The sequence below is a fragment of the Sturnira hondurensis genome, unplaced genomic scaffold (genome assembly GCF_014824575.4).
Source record: "Sturnira hondurensis isolate 20B ecotype Veracruz unplaced genomic scaffold, ASM1482457v3 Scaffold0004136, whole genome shotgun sequence".
In the NCBI taxonomy this organism is placed as follows: domain Eukaryota; kingdom Metazoa; phylum Chordata; class Mammalia; order Chiroptera; family Phyllostomidae; genus Sturnira; species Sturnira hondurensis.
Window position 1 is genome coordinate 9,131,402 of NW_028076767.1, and position 22,680 is coordinate 9,154,081.

The window sequence follows — 22,680 nt, forward strand, 5'->3', positions numbered from 1 at the left end:
TGCTTTTATTCCTCTACTTATGTTTTTAAAAATACTTAATGGGCACATATTATTTACCAGGAATGGGCCTTGGTGTCATTTTAAACACTCATGTAGTGTTTTATAGTCAAAGCCTTCTCACCTGCATTATCTCAGATACTGTGTTCTATCAGCATCATCTTCTCTTCACTACGGTACATAATTATAAGGGAACCTACTGATTTGGGTAAAAGGGAAATTTCCTATTGTAAATATGGGGAAGCTGAAGTACATTAAGCATCCATCAGGAACTGGGCATAACACTGAATCTCTTCTGATTGCAAACGAGGTCTCTATATCCTTCTCTCCACCAGACCAAATGGCCTTCGTTGTTTTATGTGTTCATTATGTCTAGAACACCTGTGAGCATAGTTAATAACATTTTGGCATTTGTGAATTTTATTCCATGGAAAATGAGCGTTCAGCCAATTCAGGAAAATTTGTAAGCCAGAATTCAGTACTTAATGGCAAAAAATTGATTGTGTGGAACAACATTCTTTCTTGGGAACGCCCTAAATTCTTTTGCTCCTTTGCAGGTAATGAAAACTGTATAGAGGTACTTCTGGAGCAGAAATGTTTTCGCACATTTAGCGGCAATCCCTTCACTCCACTGCACTGTGCAATGTAAGTAGACCTGCGGAGGTGACCTGCGTTGCTTTCATTCTTTAACTGCACGTAAGGAAATTCCCCTTTAGGGAAGAAAAAGGCTTTCACATTGTAGATAAGACCAGTGTGTTCCACTTTGCTGCTAAAGGCAAATAGGTCTGATAGCAAAGTATGGTACCCAATGTTGGTGATTTTCCAGGATATTTCTGTGGAGCGCTGTGGGGCGCAGGGGCTCACGCAGCACCTCAGAGAAACCGCATGAAGAGGCGGACTGAGAGGCGCGTTACACACCATGCGAAGAGCTCTTCCGATGTGCCTCCCATTTGTCAGCCAAATTCTGAAAATAAGTTGGGGCTAGCAACCATCTCCCCGTGAATAATTAGAAAGACATTTTATATCAGGAAGATTTTCGTATATTATAATTCTCTATTCTAATTCTCTATTATAATTCTTCATATTCTAAGGTGTTCTAAGGTATTTCTTTTGAGTGTAATTTTTTGCTCCAGCCTCATAGTATGAACCATTGTTCAGAGAATATAGTGACTCTAAGTCGGACTTCCAGGGTCACCTGGGTCCTGTGTTCACCTGGGGAATATTGTCACCTAGGCAACCACGGTCAGCCTGGGGGCCTAAGACTTGGGAGTGCTTTGTGTTTGCCTTGTCTCTGAGTGCGAAGATGGTCATCTTCACATGAAGACGGGTCGTTTGATTGCAAAGACATTGGAGGCATAAGGTGGATCGATAAAGAAAGGATAAGGGATAAAGAGAAGTGATTTTAAATCAGAAGAACCCTATCTCTTTCACTTTGGTACCCCCAGACACCTACCATGATGCCTTGTAAGTGGTGTGCAGTGAACCCCTGCCTGGATGGGGGGGTTCTGAAGAAATGAGTGGGTGCTGGTAGAACTGTTAAAATTGTAAAGAAGACCATTTAGGCACTACAGACACTCTTTATTTAACGCTTTATGAAGCAGGCAGCATCCACTCTCAAGATTTCAGAGACCTGCAAAGTGAGCAGACGGCAGGAAGCTTTTCCAGGGTAAAGATTAAAGAATGAGGATGGGAAGGAAGGTCTGACTGGCTGGGGGTGCATATCTGGCCTGTGTGAGTTTATCATAAGAACAGGGCAATCGCCCATGTAACTGGGTGGTTATGTATTCGTTACTAAACGGTCTGATTTGGGGGCAGGTGGAACATTTACAAAAATGTGAAACCTCAGAGTTTTGTTTTGCTGACATGACTTCCCAGAATCCGTGGCACCTGGCCTGCCGAGGAGAGATTAATGTACCTTCAATTTGACAATCCCTTCTCCCCTTTGATCAACCTCTGGTCAAGCAAGAGGTTTGGTCAAAGATGGCGTTGCAAATTATTCTCAGTTACCATTTCCTCTGTGGGCCTCGGTCTATATTTCACAGGAGATGAGGTCAAGTTTATCATTCTAGTTGGAGGAAGACAATTTGTGGGTTAGCTGATGGCTAAAACCCTTAAGAGAATATACAACAGACCAGAGAGATAATTACTATTTTTAACAGCAAAAGAATTCCTGAGGTTTGCAGGGTCCTCCTAAGCCAGGATCCCCGTGAACCAAGCCATCTAGAATCAAGTAAGTCAAGAAGTGATCCTAAAGAAGAGATACTTCTTCAAGCCAGTTAGCCTTTCTAAATATTTCATGTTACCGTTTCCACACCCCCAGAAGCATTTATCCAGTAGCCTGTTCCTGCAAAACTGAGGCATTCAAATCGGAGAGAAGGTTGTGACAGGCCAAACTACAACGTTGTTTGAGGGTTGGAGGACCCCCGTGCAGTGGCCTGAGATACATGAACAATGGCGCTTTCTTTCTAGGCCAGGGCAAGGCAAAAAGGTAGACAAAGAATCATAAACATCTTTATGGTGTAAAAGGGGATGGTCACTGGGGGAAAGAGGAACAGGAAGAGAGGTTCTCGATCATGGGAGGAGGCAGTGTACCTCGATGTCAGCTGCCTCTCTTCCCAGTCAGTTCGGTTTTGAGGTCTCCAGGGTTCGCACAGGACCAGACGTCAGGCGGAGTCTTCCTCAGCCGTGAAATATGCATCCAAGGTTCTTCGACGTCCTGGAATGTGGCAAGGGTGTCAGTGGCCAAGAGTACTTGGTGGGAATCTCACTTTTGCAAAAGCCTCAGAGACAAATAACTGTCTGAAAAGGACAAAAGACTTAAAAATGTCCATGATTAAAGACTGCTGAGAGTTCATTACAGTGGAATTGACAAGGAAATTTAGTTATTTCTGTGGCACACAACATTTTAAGATACCTGGAATTATGACTGATAACATTCTACCAGGACATATTGCATTTTTAGGAATATTATGTAATTTCTGGAAAACTTATATTAATAACCTGTACCCAAAGATTATCCTAGACCACGGGAACTTGAAAAACATTTGGGTTAACTTCTATCTTTCTGAGAGTATACGTGATTTATAAAAGTACCTAATTTTCTTTAAGCCAATTAAATGGGGCTCTTTATAAAATAATTTAAGCATTACCATCCTGAGGCAGAAAAAAATCACATATCTGTAGCATACACACATAAACATACATTAATATATAGACACAAATAGAGATCTTAGATCTTTCATTTCAAAATTTTAGCCTTGAAACAGTATGATGATACTGCAAAACACACTAGTTTATAAAAGAACAGTCGGAGCCAAGTTGTTTTTCTGGCAGATGGAGGAAATGAAGGTTACCTGCTCAGATGGTACACTTTTTACTACTATTGATGAAGAAGACTTTTAAGATTTTCCATTCTTCTGTGTCCAAATAGCCTTTCTTTTCCTTTTTTCTGATAAGAATCACCTCCCCGAAGTTTGCATTTCAAAGAGATGGTACTTTGCCCCCAGAGCAGACTCACAGGAGAACATGTCTGCCTCAAAGGCATGGGAAAGGGTGGGGAGTCCCCCGGGTGGGCTTTGTTTCCTACATCCAGAATTTGTACATGTGCAGCTTTTTGAGATTAATAGGGGGAGTTTGGGTGGCAGGTAGAAAGGGTAGGTGGGCTTTTTCTGTTCTTGTAAAGACACTATTTGTAAGTCAAGGAGGGTTTTTTTTTTAATTCCTCAAAGAATTGGGTTGCAATCTGAATGATATCAAGGGGCTATCATTCAATGACATTAACTTTAATTTGCTTTTTAATATTGGGAAGAAGATCTTTAACTGAGATAAAAATAAAAAATGTCTATGTTCTAAATTTTGAGATGTTTGTCTTTGGAATTTCTACCCCCCACCCCATACACAGTCTCAATTTAGCTTCGGGAAGAAGTTCTTAAAAATGTTCCTATCAGGCTTTGAATACCAGCTTCCAGTTTGCCCATCTTCTGACCGTAGAGCTACTTATTTTTTTAAAATTCCCTCAAATAGCTTGTCAAGTGTTCAGCTGAGACAAACAGTAAATGTTCCTGGCACTACTGAACAATCCCATGGATGCCAGAGTTGTCCCCAAAGAAGGTGACAAAGGTACCGCCCTCCCCAGATTCAGAGCCTCTGCCAAAGATAACCAAAAAAAAGGACTAGGGTAAACAAGAAGGTACTAGCTCGTGTACGACCTGGGGGCTGTAGTTAGCAACACTCAATTGTAGTTTGAAAGGTGCTAAGAGAGTAAATCTTCAGAGTCCTCACCACAGAAAAAAAATGGTAACCACAGGTGGTGATGGATGTTAACTACACTTATGTGTGATTATTTTGCAATATATACAAATATTGAATCATGTTGTACACTTGAAACTAATAGAATTTATCTCAATAAGAAAAAAACTAACTAAAAAAGGAGATGAAGGAAGCAATAGCTGTCTTTGGGAGAAAAAACCATAAATAAAGGAGTACCTCAAAACTAAATTCACAAAAATCTGAATTTGGAAAGGAAGGGACTACCTGAAATTTTACCTTCCTGTCATGACTGGGCACAACTGAGGCTGGGGAGATTGGACTGCGGGAAGAATTCTCCACTTCTGTCTGTTTCTGCCAGTTCTCCCAGGATCCTATCTGTAGGCTCTGCAGTGAGTTGGCCTTGAAGCAGAGTGTAGCCACAGTATCTACCAGAATTTAGCAAGGTTTTTCCATGGACTTTATTTTTCTTTCTTGTGGGTGAAGGGCGAAGGGAACTGCTACCAGACAGGAAAGTTGGCAGTTACTTATCTGAAATTTCAAAGTTGGAAAAATAGTTTAAAGACAATGAAGGGGTAGAATCAGATAGCTTGAAGGGTATGCTGTGTGAGATAGCGCATACTTTTTATTTTCATACTCCAAAGTAACCTTTATTGTATTTTTTTCCATTACAATTTAGTCCCTTTATACCATCCCCGCCCCTAGCAATCACCACCTGTTGTCCACACTCAAGAGTCCCTTTTCCTTTTTGCTCAATCCCTCCACCCATTGACTTTGATTTTCGTTTCCCCACTGCTCTTAGGGAGTAACTGGTAGCAGTTTACTAGAGAATTCCTCCAAGTCCCATGAACCCTGGGAGAGGTCCACATAGGGTTCCTCCTTTTAAGGTAGATTATGGGGGAGTTTAAATGATCTGCACAAAACCTTCAAGGACAGTCTTTTTCCCAGTGTCCTGGCTGATTGCAAGTGAGACAGTGATTTCTGGGCCCATGTCTTGGTGATGGACTCCCTAGGAGGAAGCAGCTATGTGGGGTGAGGGGGGACCAGGGATTGACTTAGGTTTCTGCACTTGGAGCTATGGCAGCTTTAAGGCCATTAACTTTGAGAAGACTTGTTTATGGTCTTGTAGTCTCTTCTGGATGGAAAGGCAATTCAGATAAAGGATTAGTAGACGGTGAGTGCTTCGGCAAAGAAGATAGAGGCGGGGTAGTAGGAGTCACGTCAGTATTAAAGTCTTTTGCTTTAGGCAGCTCTTGTATGTTGAATTTTTATGAGCCTTTTGCAATGAATCTTTCAGTGAGGCTGTTTTGGAATACCGTGGCCTTCAGAGGCTTCCGTATACCAATAAAATAGGTATCCCATTCTACTGGTTAATTTGGGAACATTTGATTTCAAGTGTACTCCCTAAATGAATACTCTTATTGGAACATTCCCCATTATGGCCGTTGCAATTATAGGTTGTCTTAGCAAGATTTCGCCCTTTTTATCTACAGCTTTCAGGACCAAAGTTCTTAGACATAAAATAAGCAGGCGTGCTCGAAGGTAGAAATCTCAATTCTTTGAAACTGGAAAACACCATTTCTTTTTCCTTTTTTTGTTTTGTTTTGTGGTTCCAGTAGCAACTTTATTTTTCTTTTCATGAGTGATAAATAAGTGACTCCCCCAGAGAAGTTGTTCATGAGTATTCCATCTCTTCAGCGATGCAGAAATCCCATCCCTTCCCATATCCTCCCCGACTCTCCCAAACTCTTGTGTTCTGCTCCTCTCTGCCTTGGACAGCCTTGGTCTTTCCTCAGCAATCTCCTAGCAACAGGCTCTTGGTTGCCATAGCAACCAAGAATGCTATAAAGGCCTCCAAGGCCCTGCTAAGCCCAGTGATTTCTCTTCTCTCACCAGGAAGATCCTAGTGACTCAAATCCTAACAGGTCTTGCCTGCATACATGGTGATATAAATGCACATGTGTGTGTAAACACACACACCACTTGTGGTTAAGCTATTAATTCTCAGTCTACTCACACACATAGATGCACCTGGTGGCCAAACAGTTTCTCAACCCCACACAGGCCTAGACATGTAGAGGCCACAGAAAGGCCAGCACACAGACACCATCGCCAGCAACACGGATGGGAGCCAGGACGTCAGAGGCTCACACATCAGACAGACACATGCTGACACGCACACGCATGAAGGAAGTAAGGCCAAGGCCCAAGAAGAAGCCACCCTCCTCCCCATTGTCAGCTCCACCATCAGTAACAGATCCTTTAAAACGCTTGGATCTCCAGAGGAATGCTCTGCCCTATACTTACAGGGATTCTCCTTAGCTCCCTTATGCCAGCCTAGAGTGGGGTGTAGCCTTTCTGTCTCCCTTAGTAAGTGGCTTGGGACACAGCAAAGAATCTCCCTTCTCATGTTCCAGAGTGTTCTGGCCTGTTGTTGGTCAGGCCAGGCCACTCAGCTCCAGGAAGAGAAGTCACAGTCCAGGAGACCACATTAGAGCAATGCCAAGTTCCTCTTCCTCCCAGACCTCAGTGTCCCTGCAGGGTTCTGCTAGGCCTAGCATAGGCAGAGAAGTGTCCCTACTTTTCCAGACCCCTGAATACTGAGCTCCAACCAAGGTCCCCAGCCTCAGGTGAGAACAAGCCAGAAAACTTCCCTATCCCTCCAGGATTAGCACCAGTCCATACCCTCTGTACCACTTGTGAGCCCTTGGTGGGCTTGAGTGTGGGGAGTTCTGTCCACACCTGGGCCCCAGTCAGGTGCAGCGGGACCTCTGGCTCTCACAGCCCCTGAAGCAGAGCTAGGGAGAGGCTTTGGGGGAAACTTGACCCCCTTTGCTGCCCCGCTTCTCTCTCCCTCCACTCCCCAACAGTCAAACTGAGGGCAGTATTTGCAGTTCTCAGCTTTCAGTGCTGGACAAAGCAGAGGTCTGGAGTGGAGCAGGTCTTCAGGGTCAGGGAGAACAGAGTCTAGCCGGAAGCCATGCTCCAGAGCCTGCCACAGCGCCTCCTCCAGGAAGCCAGGAGTGCCCACCACCTCCTGTCACTCTCCTGGCCCCCCAGCCCATGCTGGCTGCAGCCCCACTCTCCTGTTCTCCATTTCTGAGCTAATCCTTAAGTCTCTTGGAGCCAGATATATACCTGAGAGAAATGTGTCTCCGCGTTGGAGATTTTATGATGTTTTATGGTGTCCCTTGTTACATGGACATTTTCTTGAGGTTGGCAGCTGACCTAGTATTGGTCTCTTAGATTTGAGTGGCGTGCACTCTAATGGCTTTTAAGTGCTAGATCCTTGCCCGCCAATTTTTCGGTGTTGGCTTCCAAGACTCCCGTTAACAATAGGTCTATTATTCTTTCACAGGAATATTTCTTCATAGTGGCGGGTACCCTGATGGCTTTTAAGAGTCCAACTTATGCCCACTTAGATTTTGATAGGCCGTTGGCCATAAATGTCTTGTCTTAATTTATTTCTCAAAGTCTCTATTAGTCTGTCAGCTACTGCCACCCACTATGGAATCTTGAAACCTTTCCAGGATCCCAGAACCTTTTCAGGAACTTCATTAAACCCCTTTGCTTTAAAATTTGGACAAAATTTGTTTGAGTCTGAGAGCTGCACACAGGGAGTGGAGCCCAGATCCAGGAGTGACTTGCCCACGGCCCTCGGTGAACCAGAGGGCGCTTTTCCTGTGCTTCTCGTCCCAGACTGTAGCAGTTGGCTCCGGACACTGTCCTTCCTTGTCACCAAAACTGTCAAACAGACTTGAACACTTTTGGAAGCAGGCAGTTCTCCCGAGTCTTGAGAGTGGAGACCGCCTGCATCAGGAAGTGTTAAATAAAGTTTGTTTGGGTTACCTAAATTGTCTTCTTTAAACATTTTTACAGAACATAGGCCATAGGTATTTACATCGGATTTTTAAAAGAATACTTCAGATTGTTAAATATACAGTGCTTAGGAAGATGGAGTTGAAGGGGCTATATAATTTTTTAGTGAGATTTTAACATTTTGAATCCATTTTTATTTTAGAATAAATGATCATGAGAACTGTGCATCATTGTTACTTGGGGCCATAGACTCCAGTATTGTCAACTGCAGAGACGACAGAGGCAGGTGAGTGACCCTGAGGTGGCACACCTCTTTTCTCCATGAAGCTTAGTCCCTGCTTTGTGGTTGCAGAGTGGCCAGCCATCTTTTTATTTTTTTAAATTATAAAGGTAATATATAAGCATGTTTTTTTTAAAAATGAAATATGATAAAGGGTATATAATTAAAAGAAAATTTCCTCTTAGCCCAGAAGGCCCAGCCTCTTCCATTGAGAAAACCACTTTAAACCATTCTTTCCCAATTTTCATATTCTCTCAAATATTTTCTGTACATAGCTACAAATGTATATAAAATACATGTGCTTATATTCTTTATATGCAAACGGAGCATTCTGTAGCAAATTCTGCTTTCAGTATATTCTGGAGATCTTCCTGTACTAAAACAATGAGATTTGCCATGTTCTTTTTAAAGCTGCATATTATTCATTTGAATGGGTATGTCATAATTTAATCACCCTGCCCTCCATTGAAAAATACTGAGGTTGTTTCCAGCATTTTGCTTTGCAAAGAATGGTGCAGTACAGATGTGTCTGTTCGTATGCTCCAAGTGTGTCCAGGAGATAAAACACTAAATGTGCAATTACTTGGTTCAAAGACCAATGGTTTTTAATTTCAATGAATAATATCAAGTTGTCTTCCCCCCAAATCAGTCATCTACATTAAATTATGTGGGCTTTTTAAAAAATAAATCAATTATCTACAAATTTAAGGTGTAATTTTGAAAGTATCTTTAACAAAGGGGAGAAAAATGTCACTGGAACTCAAAATTAAAGCTGTCAATCAAGATGCTGATTTCATCATCGGGGCCACCACCTGTCCCCACCACACAGATGATACTCCAGTGTCCACCCTGAACGTGCTCTATAGGGGGCCTGATCATTATCTCTGTAAACCGAGGAGTTTTAAATTATCTCTGTAAACCTAAGACAAAGCCCTGCACCAGTTTCTCTGGCATTTGCGGTAAGAGAGTGTATTAAGTGTGAAGGCAGCTAAAATCCTGCTCACTCTCCATTGTCAGGACGCCGCTTCACGCCGCAGCATTCGCTGATCACGTGGAGTGCCTGCAGCTGCTCCTGAGACACAGCGCGCAAGTGAACGCGGCGGACGACTCGGGGAGAACAGCGCTGATGATGGCTGCTGAGAACGGGCAGGCGGGCGCCGTGGGTACGTGCATGGCGTGCGGGCTTATTGCTTATGCCTGTCCAAACCCAGAGCAAGGCAAAATCAAGAAATCAGTTATTCTCTGCTATATACTTACAGAAAGACCAACATTTTTTAAGTCACCTGACTCTACTTGCTCATTGTCTGCATTCCCGTTACTGGGTTGTTGGTGGACCTTACCAAAGTGGGCCAACCTTTCTGCAAAGAAATGTCTTAACACTTAAAAAACAAACAGGACAACATAATCATTTTACATGGAAATAAAACTGTCAAGACAAGTGAAATGAATGCCTATAGGCCTTGGATTTGGATAAAACAAATGTGGCAATAAATTCTTCCTTTTTTGTTAAAAACATTAACTATGATTGTGTGAGCTGTATTAATCTAAATGCTATTGTTTCTATAGTAACATCTTCAAAATGCATGTAGTCTGAATGACTTTGTTTTGTTTTTTCTGTAGACATTCTGGTGAACGTTGCCCAGGCAGATCTGTCTCTAAAGGATAAGGACTTGAACACACCCTTACATTTGGCTTGTAGTAAAGTATGTGAATGAATTTGAAGCATTGATATTTGGTGTAAGAATAATAACAATACCACTTAAACTTTATCTCAGAAGTGTGTATCCTGGCTCTTAATTAAGAGCCTTTCCCCAGATGTTATCAATTCTAAGCGGAATGGAATCAAAAGAGGAGAAGCAGAGGGCGGGCCCACACTGGGGTGATGAGGACGAGGACACTTGCATTCTCGCTGCAGTCTCTGTCTTCCTGTTGCCACTGTACCGGTTTCCCTGGTCGTGACGCCATATTTCGGTTTTAAACACAAGTTAGAACCTCAGATATACGGCTTCTAAAATATAAGCAGTTCCGCTGTTTTCATTTTGTTTCGTTTTGAAGGCATTGTAATAACACAACCCCAAAATACTCTTATAGGAGGCAAATAAATGGGCTCATACACAGTTCTGCCCTCTCCCTTTTTTCTGGTGTGTAGTTCAATGCAAAGGATGCACTGGGCTTTTTAAATAAAAAATAGCATTGTGTTTACATGTAATACAGGGTCCCTACTTCAGCAGAAGATTAATGGTACATATAAATGTATGATTTCACAAAAGTGGGATCAACCTGCTTTTGTAACTGAATCGTATTGTGAAAGTCTTTTTTTTTTAGACATTTTAGAATGTTTTAGATGGCATGTAGTATCTACCTCAGGACCATGCCATCCTTTCATCAGCCCATCCCCTACTGTGAGGCATTTGCTTGTTTTCACATATAAGCAGCTATAAATAATACTAATGGTGGAAAAATTTTTTTTTAGGAATCCTTGTTTCTTTAAAATAAATTTCTAAATGTGACACTATTGAGTCTGAGGCTATGAACATTTTAAAGACCAAATTATTTTGTAGTGAAGTCAGGACCATTTACACTCCAGCAGTTGTGCATCAGAACGAAACCTCCAGCCCTGGCCAGTAGCTCAGGAGGTTAGAGCATCGTCCTGACACATCAGGGTTGTGGGTTCAATCCACAGTCAGAATCAACCAATGAATGCGTAAATAGTGTGGCAACAAATTGATGTTACTCTCTCTCTCTTTCCTGCTCTCTTTCCCTCTCTACCTCCCTCCCTTACTCTCTCTCTCTCTCTAAAATCAATAAATAAATGTTTAAAAAAGAATGAAACCTCCATGGAATTTCCAAAATTATATTTAAGAGTCTCGCTCATGAAGCACCAGTGTGACACCAATTGACACCATTGATGGTGGTGTAGTTCAAAATAGCTACAGCATTAAAGGTGTTAGCTATACCCACTGGGACCAGAAGTCTCAGCTGTTCCTNTAAATAAGTGTAGCAACAAATTGATGTTACTCTCTCTCTCTTTCCTGCTCTCTTTCCCTCTCTACCTCCCTCCCTTACTCTCTCTCTCTCTCTCTCTAAAATCAATAAATAAATGTTTAAAAAAGAATGAAACCTCCATGGAATTTCCAAAATTATATTTAAGAGTCTCGCTCATGAAGCACCAGTGTGACACCAATTGACACCATTGATGGTGGTGTAGTTCAAAATAGCTACAGCATTAAAGGTGTTAGCTATACCCACTGGGACCAGAAGTCTCAGCTGTTCCTTTCAGTGGTCACATTTTCTCACTTCATGTTCTGGGAGGCCCATAGGAAACACAAAAAGTGCTCAGTTGTGTAAAGTTTATTCCAAGGTATAGTTTTCATGAACATAAGCGCAGCACTTTTCAAATGTCACTTTGCCACTGAATCACCTGACAACATTGTTAAAATTCAGAATCTGATGTAGTAGGTCCGGAGTGGGGCCCAAGAGCCAGCATTTCCACCCCATGTGATGCTGATGCTGCCAGTCACAAGGGCGTAGGAAGCTGTGACCCTCAACAGAGCAGAGATCTGAAACTGTGAACACGCCTCTATCTGATCAATTGGTTTTTAAAAATGATCAACTGTCTGTTGTCATAAGATGCAGAGATCATTTCTCCTAGTTGAAAAAATGAATAAACTTTCTTGGAAACAAGTCCATTCTCAATGGAAGGCAGTAAATGATGAGTCACACAGGGAACAGGTGTGGTGGGGATCCCAAGGATGATGGGTCACTGAAGTGGTTAGTGATTGAGGGCTTGAGGAGGGAGATGGGGCTTGACGTGTATTTAATGTTGAAAGACACTTCTGATTCTACTCGGTTTCCCAACTGACCTAGCTGAACTGTCACCCATTTCAGCCCTCTAGACATTGATTCTAAAAGTTATCCTAGAAATAATTACTGTTTCAGATCAGATTTATATTAACCAAATCCTATGGACCTCATTCAAGATCTTGAAAAGTCTAGGGCCCTTTGACTATTTTACTTTTTAGAAGAAAAGAAGAATTATTCAAATCATAGCCTTACAAAATGTATGTAGGCAGGGGACATTCATTTCAAATTTGAATTATATTGAAGTGATTGTTCCGGAACTTTTTGATATTTCTGTCTTCTGTTTCTTATTATTTTTTTTCTTTATTAGGGTCATGAAAAATGTGCCTTGTTAATACTTGACAAGATACAAGACGAGAGCCTTATTAACGCAAAAAATAGTGCACTGCAGACGTAAGTGTGATGACTGAAGTTTGACTCGGACCCAAGTTCATGGTCATTTATTTAACAAATATTAAGAGCTTGCTTTGTGCCAGACTAGGTCAGGGGAACGCAGCTGCGAAAGACAGGCTTCTCCTTCGTGCAGCTTAATCTGAGACCTACAAATGCAGACCAGACAAGGCATCTTTAGTTAGAAACTTTGTTTTGATATGCCTTCATAGACATTGGTCAAGTCCATGTTTATCTTTGCTGATATTTCTATGGTAATATTGTAAATTTTGTGGGTGGTCAGAAAATACATCTTATGGGCTGATGTATTTGGGGAAATATTTGTATACATGTGTTAGCATTATATATTTGTACTGGAAAATGAGTTTTATACATTGAGTTCCCAGAATATATTGGAAGAATTTCTAAGCTATTTGCCTTCATTACACTTTAATGTAATTCTGTGTCATCCTTGATGTGAAAGATCTCAAAGCTGCTTCACTTTCTGTTTTAGGAAATTACATATTTGTGTTAAGAGCAAAGGACTATTAAGATTTGTTTTCATTGAAATTCTTAAGGAATATATAGCAGAATATACTGTTGGGTTTCTTTTTAAACACTTTATTTTTGGAGAAGGGAAAGAAGGGAGAAAGAGAGGGAGAGAAACATCAGTGTGTGAGAGGAACACCGATCAGCTGCCTCTCACGTGCACCTCAACCAGGGACCCTGGCTTGCAACCCGGGCATGTGCCCTGACCTCGAACTGAGCCGGTGACCTTTCACTTTGCAGACACAGTGCTCAACCAACTGAGCCACACCGGTCAGGGCAGAATATACTGGGTTTGACATTGTTCTCAAAGGTATTGTAACTTCAGTAAAATATTATTTAGTAATAACAAGGAGATTTGCGATTATATACATGGGTGATATATTAAAGTCATATTGATAAACTTTGTGAAAGAGTGATTCAAATTCTAGAGTAGAAATCAAGGGGTAAGGAACCTAGAAAACACACTAGATTTTTGAGTTTTGCTTTCCTATTTACCATCACTGAGGTTGTTTGAGACGCAGAGAATTTGTGATGTCTCTAGAGAAGTCTGGACCAGCATGGAAGAACTGTGGGTCGTTGGCCCCAGGAAAAGATCTGGCCAGCCAATCTCTTCTTTTAAAAGGAAAAACGTTCATCTAGTATCGATGGGTTCTCAAGTACTCTCTTCCCTTTAACAATGCAGGCTCCCCAGAGGACACCTGCTCACACAAACACGGATCACAACTGACGCTCAGTGTTCTGATTTCAGACCCCTGCATGTTGCTGCGCGCAATGGCTTGAAGGTCGTGGTTAAAGAGCTGCTGGCCAAAGGGGCTTGTGTCCTCGCTGTCGATGAGAACGGTAAGTGGGAAAAGGAAGCGATGGCTGCAGGTATTTTCCCTGTGCTGTGAAGCCAGAGCAAATGAGAAGTGTAGGAGCTAGTTCAAACGGCAGTAAGAATTCTCTCCTGTTGGAAGTTCCCTGTGTGTGAGAAATCAAACAAGGATCATTTGTCCTGTCTGTCCCTGCTGTAGCCCACCACTGCCTTTCATTTAGCATGTCCTGTCAGCAGCTGGTCTCTAACTCCTCAGCGTGGTGGTGGTTGAAGGATTTTAGACACACTAAAATGCTTTCAACTCGGTATTCGCACTTCTGACTGCCTACGCTGAAGAGTTAGGGATTACACATCATTAGTGCATGCTCAAGGGCTCACATAAAACACCAGGTCTCTGTATTTCAGTTCATTCTGAGATCAAACTATTTTTTTGAAAGAACAGATCAGAACTCATATTCCCGGTATGAATATTTGGGGAACATGAATAAAAATTTTAAACTAATATCTAGGCCTGAAACTTCTCTTTATATAATTATTTTTTCTAAATGAATTAGCTCTTAACAGAAGCTTTCCATTCTGCTTCCTAAGAAATTCTGAAAACTAATGAACTCTAGAATTGTATTAAACCACCATTTTAAGCACAATGCCTATTAACCTTGGGGAGCAAAAGAGGGACTTCTGGATATTTAGAAACCAAGTAAAAATTTTTAAATGTGGCATTAATTGTGGCATTTAATTGAAATCTAATAAAACATGTTAACATAACTCAATTAACTGCTTATTACAGGTATTGGAATTAGGAGCTCATGCCTATTTCTCCGAAGTAAGCAGCCATGTGACATCATTAGCTAACTCCCGTTAGTTTTGGTTTTGCGGCCCCATTACCCTAGCATGTTCCCTGCTCTGTCCCCAACCTGACTCATCTAGGAGGCGCAGAAAGTTCTCTGTTACTTCATCTCTTTGGTTTTCCTGCCTCACCTTCCCTCCCCCTCTGAACACCACTGTATACCTTAGGGATGGAGTGCAGAGGCCCACAGTGTTTCTCCAAAATGACCAGAGACTAGGATAATGCAGTAGTTTCACTTCTCTGGTATAAGTCTGACCCCACTAAGCCTGACCCAGCCAATGGCGACCTTGGGCCAGTGGGACTGTGATTTGTCTCAGGGCTTAGCTTCAAAGACCTGGGAACGTTCGAGGGAATTTAGTGCAGTACTAGCAGTCGTAACCCCTTCACTCAGCATAGACCTTTGTGGAATGGGATGTTAAGATAGCTGTCCATTCTTGTTTGTTTTCATACCAGAGAAGGAATAATCTGTTAAGTGGGGCTGGGGGAGCAGAAATGAGGTCAAGTGTTGATACACAAAAGAGCCAAAAGTTAAGTTTTATCGAGCGATTTCATAAAGGAGTGAATAGCAGTAGGAACTTCGGCCAGCAGAAGGGACAGGGGAACCCTTTCAGGACAGGAGAGTCAAGGTGGAATGAGGTAGTATAATAATTACATCAGAGAATATATTTCCCCATGCAGCTGTCTCATACATTGAGATAATATTCCCTTCTGGACCCATGAAGTCTAAATGGTGGGGAATGACACCACTCCATGTCAACCATAGCGACTTTCTGACTTTGGTTGTCATTGTTCCTATTTTTAAAAATTCTATTAAGTTTATTTTAAGTGACAGTACCTCTTTAATTACAAACAGCCAGTGCCTTCCTGTGTCTGATCTACTCAGATGATTCTGGTTTTCTAGAACAAGTTCATTGTTGTATTCTTTATATAAAATGTGTGTATATATACACACTTTATATGTAAATATATATTTATGTGAATATATATTATTAGTTGATATTGTTGACATTTATATACAAGCACAGTAGTGACAAAGCTGCGTGACTCGCTTTTACGGACATCTGGCTTTCAGTATCCTTTCCAACCTGACGCACGATTGCCTACCATGGAAAGTCATTGTTCTCAGAATGAGAGTGCTCCGGCCCCAGCCTCAGGCGCATGCTGTGTGTGGTCTCTAGTGGAAACACCTTCCTTTTGTCCTGTTGCTGTTTTTTGTGGAATTGTGTCCCACCCACTCCCCCTCGTGTTTCTGTTCCCTAGACAGACTTGAGTTCTGCCTAACTTTGGATAATATAGTGCTTGTTGCTGTCATGTAAGCTAAAAAAAAAAAAAACAAAAAAAACACACACACACTCCCAAACCCAAAACCCTCCATCAAGTGTCTCCCCGCCCCGTCCCCTCTAGCCTCACCCCTAGCATGACCTGTGGGAAGTAACCCCCCCTTTTGCCTGGCATGATTTCTAACGCAACATACATCTCCACGTGTGAGGTCGTTCGAGATGTACTGTGAAAGGCTCACGCTACCTCTGGATTTCCCGGACTAACCACTGCCTTGTCTGCATTTACACCCAGGTCACACCCCGGCCCTGGCTTGTGCTCCTAACAAAGACGTGGCTGACTGCCTGGCCCTCATTTTGGCTACCATGATGCCTTTTTCTCCTTCCAGTACAATGACGACTGTCAACTTCATTTGTTTTAAAAAAGACAATTTGAACAGGACGACCCTCTCCAATCTGGGTAGCATGGTTAGCCTGTGCAGTAACAACGTAGGCTCGGAGGATGGGTACAATGAAAATGATTCTGACTCGGAAACGTTTTGACTGCGGACTGTAGAAGTTTTCCTTGGTCAACCGTGTTGAAGAAAGGGAAAGAAGCTTGAATTCCAGGTTTATGTTGTGTTTGTGTATTATTATGAGCCCGAGCTAGCAGACGCCAGTAGAGAAGGAATCAGTCCAACTGAGAGATGGCAGTGAGGCAGCAGGGCGAAGCGCTCACACACGCGGGCCCCAGTTTCGATCTGCTGCATGTTTTCCTTAGATCTGAGATACTTCTGTGAAAGTCTACCTCTCGTTTTAAGTAAGGGATAAAGAAATGCATTTAGTTCTTTTTCTTTGAGGATGAGAGGGAACTGTTGTTCTCTTGAAGTGGTTTATTTTTTTTCATTATCTCACTTGGCAGTGAGTTCTCAGAAGTATATCAATGTGACATTCGTGTCCCCAGGGAGGGGAAGGAGGGGGTAGGTAGGAAATGCCTCCAACCTCTTCTCACTTTGATGTTTACTTCCTCACAAGAAGCCAAAGGTGAAAGTGTTTAGCTTCAGAAATAATGCCTGTAATAATCTTTTCAAGGGAGGGAAACAGATCTTTTCGATTATTCTATGTCCTCTCTATAAGTAAGCACTTAAATATCCAGAACTTCTTTCTGAGGATGTTTGTTCAAGTTCCCAGGTGAAGGTGGGACATTTGTTGAGAACTGAACTTGCTTTTTTCTCACTGAACACAAATATGGCGCCCACTGCTCCCGATAACGAGCCTGTGGCCTATTTTCACCTGTTGATTGAATCCAAATGTAATAACCTTTGAAGTGAAAATTGTATTGCACCAAAACTTTGAGAAATATGCAAATTTAATATGAAACTATCCTTTACTGATTCGCCCCTAAATCAAAATAGTACCTTTTAAACAAAGATCAGGACCATCAGCCTTGTTCATCCATAGTAAAATGTTCAGTGAGCATTGCAGTCAAGGTTATGCCAAGTGAGTGGAAGTGTGATTGCAAAAGGGAACAAAGGAAGGAAACGCAAACGGTCGAAATGGGTGACGTGGAAATTAAAGCCAATTGATAGTTGCTTGATGATGAAATCAACATAGTGAATGCTGTGTCTGCCCCTCTGCCAAAGCTTCTAGGTCAAATGGACCGCGCTCCACACCTGGGACAGCGGCACAAAAAGAAGAATGAGACTCTAAAAATCACGCACATACACATGTGCACATGTATGTATATATATGTCTGTATTTCATCGACCAGCTGTCCACGAGGACCAAAATGCTTCAGTCTAAAATGGAAGGTTTAAATTGTGTTTTCTTCCAAGTGAAAGCGAGAACTGAAGTAGTTTTTCTATATAGTTAAAATGTAATCTTTTTTTGCATAATAGTCTGATGTATTTTATATTTCTTATGACAGATTTCTAGTTGATGGCTTAACATTTGTAACTGCTAATGTGTTGACTGCGGCTTTTTTTGGGGGCCAGACTAGAGAAAATGTTCATATACTTTTGATGTACATGTGTTTATATTTATTTGAAATGAAACAAATGCCAAGAAAACATCCTTTGTTCTCTCATTTCATTGCTCTGTGTCTCACTTGGAATAAAAAAAAAAAAAAGGCAGAAAAGCACACAGGGCCCTCCCCGGGCTAGCCAGCAGTGCTGGGGCCAAGCCCGGCATTCCTACCACTGAGGGGTCCAGCCCGCCCTCAGCATCTCTCACCCTGGCTGCAGAGGGGTACCACATCCATCGCTCATCGCCAGTGTGTGGCCAGCTGGGAGCTCCGAAGACATGAGCCTTACGTTCTTCTGCCAGGTGAAAACTGAAGCGTGCAGTAGATTGTACGCACAGAGGCGGCCAAAGAAAGGTACCGAAATTATCCTAAATACACTGGAATCCCGGAGGGTCCCAGGACCCTAAGGGGAAACTCTACCAGTGTATGGGCGTGGACACCAGGAGAAGTGAAAATCACCAGCTCAAGTGCTATTTTCCACGTGAGGAAGAGACAGAAGAAAACATTGAATTAGGGCGGTACTCTCGGACCATTTTATAATCGGTTTCTTTTTCACCCTGGAAATTTCTGCTTCATAGTGTATGTGAGGTATTTTTAAAACAGTGTTCCAGCATATCTGGATCAAATACAGATACTGTATTATATATTTTCATCTAACTGTAAAAAACTTTAATCTTCCTCTTCTAATATCCTGGATTTAATTAAAAATTCACCTTGGGTTCTTCACAAATGCAAACTGGTTTGGAGGACTTACACGATTGGTATTCATTTTCTTGAAAATTTTTAGCCCTACTAACACTGTGGCTTCAGTTCCCCTCCTCCCTCTGTCCTGCCTCCTTGTTTAGAGAGGAATTTTGTAAAGTAGATAAACTGCTAATGAGCAATAATGACCCTGTCGTTACCAAAACACTGAAAATGAGAGCAATCCAACACTGAAAAGCACGATGTACTGCGGTGTCTTTTTCTAGAAGTGAATGGAACTCTTGCTCAGTTGGCGCTGAGCGCAGGAGAAGAAATGGCTGCTTTAATGGTGGAGCAGCATTAACATTTTCCCATAGAGCCTCACAGAGAACAAGGACCGTTGCGGTAGAGCGATGCCCTGTGACATTATCTCCGTGGAGCTGCGTTTTGACTCCCCCCCCCCTTACTGATAGAAAGAAGGAGGACAAAGGAGCAAAATGCAGTCCTGCTTGCGGCCAACTGCTCGTTAAAGCAGTCTCTCCTCTTTCTCTCACCCCCCAAGACTAAATTTTTTCCTTTAAGAAATGACTTTAAAAACTCTTGAGTTCTGTGTTTGTCAAGTACATCTCGTAGAAATGAAATTAGATTTGCACATAGCTTTTGAAGGAAAAAAAACCACAAAACATGCTTTTTGTTGCATTGCATCTTGTTTAGTGCTTTTGTTTAGTGCTTTTACCTAAATGTGTTATTTTTGGACTGTATTTTAACCACAGCCACGAGGATCATGTTTCATTGCACTTAACCTATTTGCCAGTGTCTGCCTATCCTCTGCCTATCTGTCTCCAAATTGCCTAAAATCTGCTCTGATTCTACAGTCAATAGCTCAGGGGATTTCTATTTATCACTCCTTAAAGGGCACCATAGTATGTTTTGGTACTTTAGTCAGTAAAGTGCTGCTTGATTTATTATTTTATTGTTAAATCAGAACAAGAACATCAAATGGATTTGCTGCACTAGTTGTTCTTTGTACTGTTGAGCAACTTGGTTTGTTTATCTGTTGCGTTGGCTGAAGAACTCCTCCCTTTTTTTGTCTTGTAATATAAAGTTAGAGTGCCTTTTTATATTTGTATATTCTGAAAGTGTTCTGTGAAATGTTTTGTATTTTTTTTCATTTGAGTGTTACCAGAGCAATATAATACCAGTGAGTTTTCATTTCAGCCTTTCTTTGAATGTATAAAGTGTCTTTTTTCCTATTTCCCCTTTTACCTGCTTTGAAATGAAAATGAAAATGCTGAAGTTTTCTCTAGAAGTTATGTTTGATTTCGCTGAAATGCTTTCTTCTTACAAAACTGTAAACCATAGGTCAGTGTTATAGGGGAAAAGCGTTCTAAGATAGTGACAATCTGAGTGTGTGTACAAAGTATGATCTTACGTGTTTCTTATGCAGTGATCTACGAACTCAATGCAAATACCTTTCGTTTGGTAGTTTGTCTACATACTTTATGCTTTAGCATGTGCAATATATCTTTGCAAAGCACGATGATACAACCCCGGTGCCAGTGTTATATTTTGCATAACATATTTGTAACAGCATAAAATATTGTTTGATGAGTTCAGTGGGACTTTGTCTGTAATGTTTTCTTATGTAAATTGGAGTTGAATGACTCTCGTTAATGCTATGACTGTAAAAATGAGGAAAATGACTTTTAGTTCAGTGAATGACTTTGAACCAATCCGAATCTCCTCAAGCACAGTTCAATACTTTTTCAACTACTGAATGCTAATAATGTAATGAAGTGCTTAACTGTAATATACTATGGAAATGCATTCAGATGGTTATTTTTACAAATAAAAACGGTACAAATATTGTTGCAATTTCTGTTCTTTAATTTTTCTAATTTACACTAACTTTACCAATTATTCTACCAATTTAAGTCTTTACCCCACCCCCCACCAAAGTCAAATTAACCTTAAATTTTGAAACTAGATCATCAAGATAAACGTCTATCTCCAGGTTTGCTACTTCTGTTTATATCATCACAAATAGAGAAAAAATTCAAACATATGTTTGTGTCAATGATATTTATTTATACCTCCTATTTTGTTGTAAAAGATTTGAGCTGGGTTGTAACAAAAGACATGTGATAAACCAGAAGTAAAAAATTTAAGAAAGGAGAAAAGAATGCAAAAAATATGGGAACTGTAAAATTTAACACAGTGGCCGTGAACTTGAATTTGCTCTAGGCTTCCTTGTGCTCAGGGTAAGAGGGAAAATGCAACTCATTGCTTTGATTGCATATATCAGAAAAGAGGAAGCCTATGAGGTCCTCAAAATTGTGAATTCAACTGTCCTTATCTTTACTGTTGCCACCACTACCCTCAACGGTGTCCTAGTGACCCAGGACCCAAGCTTTCTTCACTGTTCTTAAAGGTATATATAGGACATCTCACCATCAAAATTTCTGCCCTTGAGTAGTTATTTCAGGGACAGTCCCTGGAACCACTAAGGAATACATTCCTAATGACAGTTTCCAGCTGATGAGAAAAAGATTTGGGGATGGAGCCTTCCCAAGTTCCTCAAATCAATGCCATAGAATGTCAGCAGTTCTTACAGTCCAGCCCAATTCCATCACCATCTTTTCCATGAAAACACTGAACCCCAGAGAACTTATACAATTTGTTCAAATTTGTGTATACAAATATTTAGTGTTCTGAATACATAACTTGTGCCTACAGATGTTCTCTCTTCTATGCCATCCTACCAAAAATAATGGTTTGGGGGAGTTTTTTTATTAGTATTTTTTTTTGCCAGGAATGTTCAGAGAGGTTGCACTCTGCCCTGTCCTTATTCAAGTAAACGAATCTAAGTGCTTTTCATTTTTTAAGATTATAAAGCATGAATCATAGCACAGGTGAGTACTTGCTGAAGTTCAGAGCAGACTGGGATGTATTAGTTATCTAAAGATGTGTAACAAATTACCCCAAAACTTAGTGACTTAAAACAACCAGGGTTTGTTATCTCACAGTTTCTGTGAGTCAGGAGTCCACGCACGGTTCATCTGGGTCTTCTGCCCCTGGTTCCCTCACAGGCTATAATGACGGAGTTGACAAGGGATTCGTTTTCGAGGCTTCCTCATAGGGTTGTTGGCAGGATTCGTCACTGGCTCTTGGACCGGGGATTTCAGTTCTACCAGCAGTCGGCTGCCCTCGGTTCCTTGCCACATGGGCCTTTCCGCAGAGCTCACAGTATGGCAGCCGCCTCAGGAGAGCAAGCAAGTGAGAAAAGCCAGAGAGCAAGAGCAAGACAGAAGTCACAGCTTTTTAACTGAATCTTGAAATGACGATGTGTCATTTGGCCCATATCCTCTTCATTAGGGGACAGTCACAGGTCTGACCTCTACACAAGGGGAGGGGACTACCCAGAGTGTGATGCCAGGCGGAGGACTCATTGGGGGCTGCTTCCAAAGCTGCTCACCACACTGGGTCTCTCTCTCACCGTCTCCCTCCACAGTGTGACGTCACTAGGATAACTTCGTCCCAGTCCTCGTTAAGGACATTATTTACTCCACGTCCCAACTTTCCTCTCCAGGAAAATGTAGGGATTGCCTAATGCCACTTGTGCTCTTAGAAGCAAGACTAAAGAGGCCAGGGCCTCCCTGGCAGTAATTATAACAGTGAACACTGGGGTGGCACTCTGTCTCCAAACTGCTTGTCAGAGGGACCCTCTCTGTGGTCCCACTCAGGAGGTGTAGAATCCTGAACGGCTATGCCTCACTTAACACACTTAATGTGTTCCAGAATTAGCCTACAAGGCACAAAGGCATTAAGCTAAAAGACTATTAACATAAAAATATTGTGGACAAAAGTGCTGTATGAATTGTCTTTTCAACAGATTTCCTACCGAAGGCACATTTGCTG

The 22,680-nt window shown here is 41.6% G+C and overlaps 1 protein-coding gene across 9 annotated transcripts in view; it reads left to right on the top strand.

Annotated features, from left to right (window-relative positions):
* The window catches only part of ANKRD44 (ankyrin repeat domain 44), a 316,425-nt gene extending 295,799 nt beyond the window's left edge, over positions 1 to 20,626 (top strand). For 4 of the 9 annotated variants that reach the window (XM_037043702.1, XM_037043703.1, XM_037043704.1 and 1 more), the window contains exons 22-28: positions 555 to 642; positions 8,285 to 8,368; positions 9,380 to 9,525; positions 9,983 to 10,065; positions 12,534 to 12,616; positions 13,890 to 13,981; positions 16,375 to 19,671. In XM_037043702.1, the coding sequence (XP_036899597.1) occupies positions 555 to 642; positions 8,285 to 8,368; positions 9,380 to 9,525; positions 9,983 to 10,065; positions 12,534 to 12,616; positions 13,890 to 13,981; positions 16,375 to 16,622 (824 nt within the window). In that variant the 3' untranslated portion in view covers positions 16,623 to 19,671. Of the gene's footprint in view, positions 1 to 554; positions 643 to 8,284; positions 8,369 to 9,379; positions 9,526 to 9,982; positions 10,066 to 12,533; positions 12,617 to 13,889; positions 13,982 to 14,742; positions 16,149 to 16,374 lie in introns of those variants that run through there. The other 5 variants (XM_037043709.1, XM_037043710.1, XM_037043712.1 and 2 more) reach the window with 3 other exon arrangements.
* Positions 20,627 to 22,680: the final 2,054 nt, after the last annotated feature.